The sequence below is a fragment of the Helobdella robusta genome (genome assembly GCF_000326865.2).
Source record: "Helobdella robusta unplaced genomic scaffold HELROscaffold_1, whole genome shotgun sequence".
In the NCBI taxonomy this organism is placed as follows: Eukaryota; Metazoa; Annelida; class Clitellata; order Rhynchobdellida; family Glossiphoniidae; genus Helobdella; species Helobdella robusta.
Genome location: NW_008703570.1, coordinates 4,349,273 through 4,359,729, shown reverse-complemented (window position 1 = coordinate 4,359,729; position 10,457 = coordinate 4,349,273). Strand labels below are relative to the sequence as shown.

The 10,457-nt window shown below is 32.2% G+C and overlaps 1 protein-coding gene across 1 annotated transcript; it reads right to left on the bottom strand.

Moving 5' to 3' along the window:
- Window positions 1–8,387: 8,387 nt before the first annotated feature.
- Window positions 8,388–9,104, bottom strand: HELRODRAFT_158821 (hypothetical protein; the record flags this gene model as incomplete). Its single annotated transcript, XM_009010797.1, has 1 exon — window positions 8,388–9,104. One exon carries the CDS (start codon window positions 9,102–9,104, stop codon window positions 8,388–8,390), a length of 717 nt encoding a protein of 238 aa, XP_009009045.1.
- Between the last annotated feature and the right edge of the window lie 1,353 nt (window positions 9,105–10,457).

The following is a 10,457-nucleotide window of genomic DNA, read 5'->3' as shown; positions in this document are numbered from 1 at the left end:
TCTAACAAAAATAAACTCTAAAACTAACTTATAAACTTCTAGACAGAAAAAAATCAATCATATTATAATTAAGTCACAACCTAATTCTCTAATTAATAAATAATTAGTCTAGTAATTAAGGAATAAATTTAATATGATCCAATAATTTAGGTTAGTTTAATTTAGTTAGTTGATAGATTAGATTAGGTTAGCATTTTTATTAATTTACTTTATTTAAAATTTAAATTTATTTTAGTTTAGTTTAATAGTTAGATAGAACTAGTTTCAAAAATTTAAAATAGAGTTCAGGTATGCAACAACCAATAAGCAAAACATTCACATAGATAACATTTATTTATATATTTATTCTTATTTTTTAAATTTCATTTAAATTTTTAAAAATACATTACATTACAAAATACAATGATGCTGATGATGACCCTACAACACTACAGGCGCTCTCGAGGGTCTCTAGAGCTCTAGGCAGATCTCCGATTTAACTATTTAATTCTACTTCATGAAAACTGTAAAAATTAAATTAAACGAAATAAAATCGGTAAAAAATGACCTAGTGACAAGGAAGCCATCGTAATAATCTTCAAATTAATCTCCGCTTATTAAAATTGGCGGCGTAACATTAAGTCTACTAACAGGCTTCTAACGTTGCCAACGATCGTGCGTGAACGAGAACGCTAACGAGTATGGAAAGACGATGAAAAAAACAGGAAAAGTTTTGAAAACAAAATTGTAATTGAAATATGGAAAAACTCAAAAACATTTAATTACTTAAAAATGAAAAAATTGGCGGCGCAAAATTGTAAGGGTAAAGAGCCTGGTAGTCCTGTTGTTGTGACTGGGTTCGAATGCAGAAATTCCATCCTATCACATGTATTGTACGAAATTTGTTGGTTAACGCGGGTTTACAAGCGCCGATTTCATATGTTGGTACTTTTGAAAAATTCTAAAAATAATTTTTTAACATGGAACTTAACTTAAACTTTTATCTGGAAACCTTTTGGCTTCGCCATGTTCACTTTTTTTTATTTTGGTAACCATTTGAATGCATTATGTTTTGCTAGTTCTTTACACCACTTACAATGAATGTATGTATGAGAATGACATATAAATTGTTCATGATTCTAAATAGTTTGTAATGGCAAACGGAGAGCTGTTTAGATGTTATCATATTTTTTACATTTAATCAAACTTTAGGTCTCCAATTAAGCACCGGCACCATCATACGCGAATGATGGACTTTGGGTTTCGGACAGACAGTATGCCATCAAGTAATAGCAGCGCGAGACATAGCACTCCTACCAACTGAGCTAACTTGGTGATCGGCGGTTTTTGAAAGCTTAACTCTCTTATTAAGATTAGAATATTTAATAATATTTAAAATCTTTCGATAAATTGCAGAACTGTAAATTAAAAAATCATTTTTGCCATAACTTCAAATTACGTATGCACAGCATGGCGTTAACGTTTGAATTATCTGCATCCGTGCAGACAATCATATCACGTGACTCATAGTGCTGGTTAATGAAAGATGATTTTAAAGACTTTTTATACCATCAAATACGGAGTTTAAAACTTAATGTCGATTGTGCCGACTAATATTTATACGATGGACGTAGCAGATCAATTTCAACTCATGCAGCCTTAGAAAACGTTAGGAAATGTGACAAACATAAAACAACCTATCTGATAAACCAAAATTTTAAATATGAAAAATGACAATTTCATTGTTGATGCACAAGCCTAACTCTTATTTATCAACCATTAAGTTAAGTACAAGTGTTATCTGTGCTATCTGCTATCTACCCTAACGACAGATTAATGTCCTTCAACAAAATAAAACGTTGAATTTTACAATGTTAAGATAAAAAAAACAAACCATGGAAACGATAATTATTAAACCATTCTCTTTATAACATTGTTAAATGAACTTTTTTTAATTTTTTCCTTTTTACTGTTGATTTGTTAAAGTTCCAAATTTAGTTAAATAGGTTGTAAATCTTTCTAGCGACTGATCATTTTATAACAATTATCTAATATTGTGTCAAGCGAGATTGGTCTATACCGCTTTTATATGCCTTTTTGTACTAATTAAAATTACAGAAAAAAATTAGTTTCTGGAAAAACTCCTAATTATTGTTTCAGTGAAATTTTTTGCTTCCAAAGTTTTGTGTCAAAAACAGTATTTTTTGTCAAAAACAGTATTTTTTCCGTGAAAACAATGACTTTTACTGACTTTTTACAACTACTGCTCACAACGGGGCTAACTCTCACCCCTCCTCCACTGTATACAACATATTGTTATAACCGACCCCTTGAACTTTTTTCTCTCTAGGTGGATTATTGACTCCTGAACGGACTTATTTCAGATGACTTTATTAGAAAGAAAATAGTGCTGGCAATCACTTGTGTGTTTGGCTGTGATTAATCACTCGTTTATTCAATCGTTAGAATCGTTAGAATACAGCACAATAACTAATCAACAGGAAAATCACGGGATACTACTATTTGTCAGTAATTAAGTTTGAGTTCTCTAGTCCTGGTATTTTTTACTGCAGTGAGCTTCCAGCTATCAAAATCTTACCTCTGTCATCACTTCTAACACCAGTGTCGTAACCTCTTCGACCTCGTAACTACCAACACCGATGTTATAGCTTCAATACTCGCTATATTTCCAATACCGTGTTGTAGCTTCCAACGATTGTCAAGAGTTTGTTTATCCGTAGGTTCAAGATTTCCGATAATAATAATAATGTCAATATATAGCGCCATGGCAAGCGACTGAGGCGCATTATCATCATTACAACAAACACACGGTGCATAAATGCACGTGAATCAACGCATCACACACTTTTGCATGTGATAGGCGGGGATCTTTTTTGCATTCGAACCCGGACACTGCATCAACAATGCCAAGCACCTTAACCATTACACCATCGCGCCGCCCAAGATGAACACAACTACTTTAAACGCAAACTAAACTGAACGTTTGTTTAACACCATCAGTAATAAAAACAATAAATTAATCTAAATAACCACGTGAATCACATTTACGACTTTAACGTCAACTGTCGTTCCGTCTTCCTCTTACCTGTACTCCTCGTGTTTTGTCTCCGTCTCTCTCGTCTCTCCGTTCTGTCTCGTGTCCTCTTGGCGTTCTTTATATAGCTACCGATCCGCTAGTAAGTGTGTCACATGCCGTGTCATGTGACTTTTACAACCGTTTTAATTTGCAAGCGTATCACGCAATTTCTAACTACTAGTTCTTATCTCGGCTTCACGTCTGTAACAATATATACCTATTGTACATTCATGACATAATTATGTAGATACGCTAATAAACATATGGACACAGTACAAGATACACCTGAATTTAGGTAAATGTTTTACACACTTGTGTTGGATGCACTATGGGCGACGTGATGATCTATCTTTCAAAATCGCTTGTTCTGTTTCGCAGTGTGTGCAGTGACCGGATACGGATCAAATCCCATGCTTCGTGATGCGTTGTTTAGCTCGTATTCATATACGCTCTATGTGTTTTGTTGTTGGTGATGCCTTTGGATTTCAGAAGAGTGTAAGTCCATTTAACTATTAAATATTGCATACATGCACGGACACACGGATATTCATCTGAGTTTGTTATGAAAATTTTTGTGTATTTGTATATCTCAGAATGGAATTTCGAAAAAATAAAATTAAACAAAGTTTAATATAAATGTTAATAATATGAAATTAAATCAGAATTATTTCATTAAAACACAATAAAACAATAAAAATGGTGATTGGGTGAGATAAAATGCACAGCCAGAATTAAACCAAGCCGAATCGTTAAATAAACTATTATGCATATCTACCTTCAGTCGTATATGATACAAAGCGCAATTTTTTTTACACAGTATAGGGTGCACTGTGTTTTTTAGAATACGATCAAAGCATTGTCTCAACACGTGATAACTCGAAAGAACTAAATTACCGATCATTTTTTGGTTTATTCGAATGAATATTGAAAGAAAAAATTATATTTTTGCAGTTACCACTAAATAAGATTACAAATTCAATCAGGGATATTGGTTTACTTTACATTGGATGTGTAAATTTTAAAACTTGAAATAAAATAAAGTATAAAAAACATAGCAAAAGAAGAAGACAAACTAATTGTTTTTAAGGAGATAAATCAAACTGACAAACAATTTTTTAGCAGAACACGATTTATCGCAAATTACACGTGGCTGGTTTTGTTGAAAATGTAGATGCTGTTGAAGTTGCGTAGTCATTGGCACCGGTGACGACGGGGATGATGCTGGCTGGTGTTTATGCAGGTTAGAGACGATCTATGACCGCCATTTCCTTTGGCTCTTTCTTGTCAATAACGAAGTATTATGGTCATCGTTCTTCTTTGTGGTGGACTGGCTTCTGGGTTTGCGGTCTAGCATCACTTGTGATTGCAATTCACCACATCGTTGGTTAACCGTTAATTAAACATATTGACATCCGTAGTGGCGTATCAGAAAATCAATAAACAAACCCATATTAATTTTTTATTTTTAACTTAAATACATTTTAAATAATTACTGCTAAAAAATGAGTATCGTTTATAACTTTAACCATACACACTAACATATCTAACAGATCACAATGCTTTGATCAAATATCGAATCAGAAGATACTAAATCGCTTTTTAATTATCTTCATGTGCTTGCAACTTACAACAATGCGGTTATATAGGCACCAGCCCATAGATGACTCAATGTATATGGTTAAGTAATATATAGAAAAAACTTTACATGAATTGAGTATAAAATAAAACAACAAATTATTTTAACATTTTCAAAATTATTTAAGTTTCGGAAAGTCATTTTTTTCGACATCTTGTCTTGTCTTGACATGTGTGCCTGTGTTTTTCTAATATAAAAATTAAAATGTTTGACGGGGAGCGTTTGATCGCGAGGCTTTGATCAGCTTTTAGTTTCTACAAGCAGAATTTATAAGCCAGAAGCCTTAACGTTATTTCGTATTCACTTTCGAAAAATTTTTATACTCAAGTAATTAACGCGATTTCAAAGATCGCAGTCGATATATATAAAAATATACTCTGTGTTGTGAGTTGACGATGCTAGAAATAAGTTAAAAAATTTTATGTTACGAATTTACGTAATGAAACAAAGTTCGGTGTTTCAAACCAATTCTGCTAAACCTATAATGAAGATTCTATTTGTTACTAATATTTTCTTGTTACATTAAAAACAAAAGTACACTTATTCAATTCAATACAATTTTTTAACCGATTCGAAAAATTTTAATATTTAAAAAAATATTACAATTGTAATCACACAGTTTTGATTTTTATCTGAATGGAACACAATTTTTCACAATTTTAAAAAAATCTCAAAAAATCTAATTATTAAAAGATTTTTATCTTTCAAAACAGTTATGTTTTGCAATTTACTGTTTTCTTCTATACGCATCAGCACATTATTTCATCTGTCTCTGATAATAATTCCAAGCTTCTCGTAACTTTTGCTGGCGGTTCATGCTGTCGAGCATGTTGGCGATGGCGTTGATATCTTGAACAACTGAAAGTGACCCGGAAGGAGCTCTGTTCTGTCTTTGATATAAGTGTTGAACATGTGGCAAACTCTCGAAATCATCCTTGTTTTGCCGGTTGTACCACACTTCTTTGCCGTCTGAAACATCTATACCATTGACAATAACACCGAATGTTGCGACCAAAAAAATCGTCCATATAAATTTTAGAATGTGTTTCATTATTTGAAAAAGTTAATTTGCAAACAGACAATATACTGATTTGAGTTAAGCTTGAGAAATAGTGGACTGAGCTGGCTTTTATATACTCACTTTCGTTAGAATTTGTTTTAATTTAGTTAATTTAGAAACGTTAAAAACGACGTTCTAAAACACGAGCCTAAAACGCACCTAATTTGGAAATATTTGAAAATCGGGTCTAATTGATTGAGGCGACATGCTTTACATACAGTCGTATGTCACGATAACGTGCTCCTGCATATCAAATTGCCAGCGAACGCGCCTCCACACAACATTTGTTTTATACATTATATGTTATATATATATAGATATATTTTGGTTTGACGAAAAAGCAATTTTTTTATAAAGTATTAGTTTGTTATTCTATTAAATAATACAAATAAGTACAAAACGCAACCAAGCTAAGCATCAAATATTAACGTAACCATCATTTGTCGTGTTACTCAAATCCAATATATCGTAAGAAAAAACTTTGTAAAAGTGCGTAAAAAAATACATATAGAAAACTTTTGATATCGTATGAAATTTGTTTGCAAAATTGAAACATTTAAAAATAACATTAAGTCAAAAATTTTTTATTTCAAAGTTTTTATTTTAACGGTCAACAGTACCTATAATTTTTAATAACTGTTTTGTTACACATACACATGTCGTGAGTTTTGGAAAAGGACGATTCTATATTACAACTTCCAAATCAATTCTCATTTTAACGACTACCACTTACATCGTGCTCCTGGGAGTGGAAATTTATCCTGCTTCATTTTAGCGAACCTAATTTTTACACGACACAAACTGTTCGCATGTTGTGTGGGAGATGCAAGAAGACTTTTCGAGAAGCTTGTGAAGCAGTCCAGTTAGTGTTCATCATTTAATAATAATAATGATAGTAGCGGTAGTAATAATAATAAATTCACTGTCGATTTAGTATATTTTAGCACTATAATTCAACCAATATTTCATTGATAACACTTTCTTCAAAAAATCAACGTTAACTAATAAAAAAATGACTTTTACTTTAATATTCGGGAAACAAGTGTTCGCACTCGATTTTTTTAATAAAACACGGCAACCGACAACCAATGTCTCGATATCACTATTATCTCAATAATTAATTAATAATTAATTAATTATAATTCGATCTATATAAAACTACAATTGTTTTAATCAATCTTGCTTCATTAACTTTCCTTCATTATACACAACCATAATTTATAATTACATCAATACAATATATATTTATTTAACCAGTCGTGTCTTCCTAGCATATTAGGCAATTTTTGGAATACTTGGCGTTGAATCAACAAAAATCCAAAAAATGGCAATTGAATAGAAAAAAAAATGCGAATATTCATTGAATAAAGCCAAATAAAACTATTGGGAACATTTAAACAGCAAGCACCATAAACCAGAGTGTAGAAGTCTGAGATTTTTGCCCAAGTCGGATTTTTTTTTATCCGACTCCAATTACAGAAAATTTTTTATTTTTGAAATATTTTTTTTCTGAATATTTTATTTACGTTTTTTAAAAGGGAAAAACGTAGTAATAAGCAGTCATTTTTAATACTGAAAATAAATGCTAATAATGTGAAAAAACCACACATTTTTTCAGTTTGTTGTAAAACATAAAAATAAAGTAATTTTATCAAGAAAAACAATTACATTGACTGATTTTAACTGTTTTTTTGAAGTATTTGTTATTCGGTAGTGACAATAAGGTGAAATAAAGATGCAAAAGTTGAACAATTTATTCAGCATATTTTAAAACCTAAAATTATAACAATATTTACCATGGAAAACATTTGCATTGACCGATTTTAAGTGTTTTTAAAGTATTTTTTATTTAATAGCGATAATAATATGACATTCAAATATAAAAGTTTAAATTTTTTTTGGAATTCGAAACCCGAAGACGGGAAACGAAATTTTTACTTGGAGTTGGACTTTTTGAGGGCCGAAAACGGAGTTGGAGTCTGGAGTCGGACTTTTTTGAGGGGCCGGAGTCGGATAGGGGGGGTGGGGTACGTTGAGACGAAAAAATGCAAAATGCTGCAAAATGGAGAAATTTTTTTATTTTAAAATATATCCCACATACAAGTCAAGGAAGGAACTAATGTTTTATTTCAAAATTTCACTAAATACTTAATAACCAAATTAAATATAAGAGTTTTGCAAAACATATTTTTTTGTCTCAACCAGCCCCATAGTGGTCCACGTTGAGAAACCATATGGGGTTGGTTGAGACAAACATATATAATATCAATTTAATTATTGTCACAGTCAATACAAGTAAAAGACTTTAGTGCTTTATCTTCTTAACCTTGGCAGGCATTATGATACCACTTCAAACATGTGAACTGTTCACACTGTATCCAATTTGTTCTACTTGTATCATCAGAATACTTGATTCCACATGTTGAATAAGAAGTCTGGTCTTCATTGGTTGACAGTGCATTTCTTCTATTTTTATTTTTGTTAACTTTCTTAGGATCTGTTATAGTAAAGTCCTTTAATAAAAATTTTTTTGACTTTGTCTTTCAATGTAGGTGTTAATTTCCTTTTATTTATATTATTAGCTTCCAGAAGAGCTTTTTCTAGAGTGTCAGTAGCTATGAGACTTCTTCCTTTTTTTTGTTATTTGTTTTTCCATTTCCTGCTTTTGGATATCCTTTGAACTGCTCCGGCGTTAAAAATGTAACAGGTGCTAGCTGTCCAGTATAGCTAGACGTTGAACTAAATATATGATAAGTAGGATCCAGATGATCTAAAACGGATGGACAGGGCAGAAAAAGTTCTGCAGTCATCCAACCAGTTTTGCCTGCCAATCCAAGCGTCCCAACCGGACCACCTTTCAGCATACGCTTTTGAAATCGAACTCGGGGAAAGACCATCACAGGCAGAAGAAATGTTCCATTAGCACAGATTATACAACACGTGGTTACTAAACTCCCTTTTTCTGCACTTGTGGCTTGGTTAACTTGTTTCATCCCTTTTGCTCCAACTACTTTTGAACAACGCTTTTGAACTGTTTTATTTAGATTAAAAATCCTAGAAGGATCTGCCAACTGTGGTGATTTCAGAAAAATCTTTTCTATATTTTTATAAAATTGACCAATGTTGTGCCGGTTAAATGATGTAGCCCGTAAAAGACTACATGCTTCAGGGCTTCTTATACTAAGAGATGGATGCCGCTTCATGAACAACCTAAACCACTTTAAACCTGCGCATTCTTCAGTTTTCCATGTTGTTGGAAATCTAATTCCATTAATTTTGGTCATCTCGTATGCAATTTTTCTACACTCTTTTGTTGAAATTCCATACATCATTTTTGAACTTGTCAAGATATATTCTTCCAGATTTTTTTCCTAATCTGTTGTAAATATTCTCCGAGTTGCATAGTTTAGTTTGAATTTGACAATTTCTCCAGGATGCGCAGCTGATGCTTTTGTGACATAGCGTGCCAATGTTTGGAATGACAAGCCATGAACATGAGCTACCTTTTTAAAGAACCACCATCCATTACTTCGCCTACAGCACGACGCATGGTTTCTTCCGAAAACATGCTATTGCTGGTTTTTCTTATCCTATTTCTCATTTTTGTCTGCAAATCAATTATTATAATAATAATATAATCATTTAATAATTATTCTATTAATTAAGAAATCATTTTTTAACATCAGTTTTGTTATTGTCTCAAGGTACCCCATATGTCTCACTGTGCCCCATCATTGTTGTCTCAATGTACCCATACAGTCGTTGACATAATTATTCGACGTAGTGCCAAAACAAATTGGAATAAAAATTTGGCTTCTATATTAACAAATTCCTTATTGAAACATCAAACTTTTATGTAGGAGTGATCACAGTATCATTACAAATAATTGAACAATTACATTTCAAACCAAATATTAACATGTCTACAAATCTACCAAAAAATCAAAAATTAGAATTAAAAAACGCAACTCACGATTTTCATCGCAGAAAATTATATTGTTAACTACCGGTTCTACTAAAGTACAGATTAGGTTAACTCTAAAGAAAAAATTATGTACCGCTCAACAATTATTTCATTTTTCTCACTGTACCCCATGTCTCAACGTACCCCACCATCCCTTATTTATCATCCGACTCCGACACACTGCCCTAAACTACTCAAATGGTTAACAGGACTAATGATGAAGTAACAAAATAATGAATCAAACAAAATCAATCAGTCCAAAAAAATAATGAAAACAATATTCATCAGCTAGCTTGTTATCCCCTCATTGTCCTGGTTATGACATTAAACTGACCCTCACTGCCTTGTGAGTGATGTTGGATCATCAAAGGCTAGGCCCACCGCTTATAACTGTGATTGCGTAAGGAAGGGCGTCCTGCGTAAAAATTAGCCAAATAAATTACTTATGATGACAGAAGTTTCATCATAGGTAGCCAAACGGCAACCCCCGATCTCGGGGAAAATGTCGTCTAAACGTGTGTTGTTGTTTTGTTGTAGCTTGTTATCCCCTCAGCTCTGTTAGTCCAAAAAAATTTCAATAACTGGATGTTTGTGAATTTTCCATAGTTTGAAACAAGAAGTGGTGTATCATTGGGGGATGTTATTTTACATTTTATTTATAGAATATATGTGATGTTATATATATATAATATGTTATATTCTAGATATATTGGTTCTACAT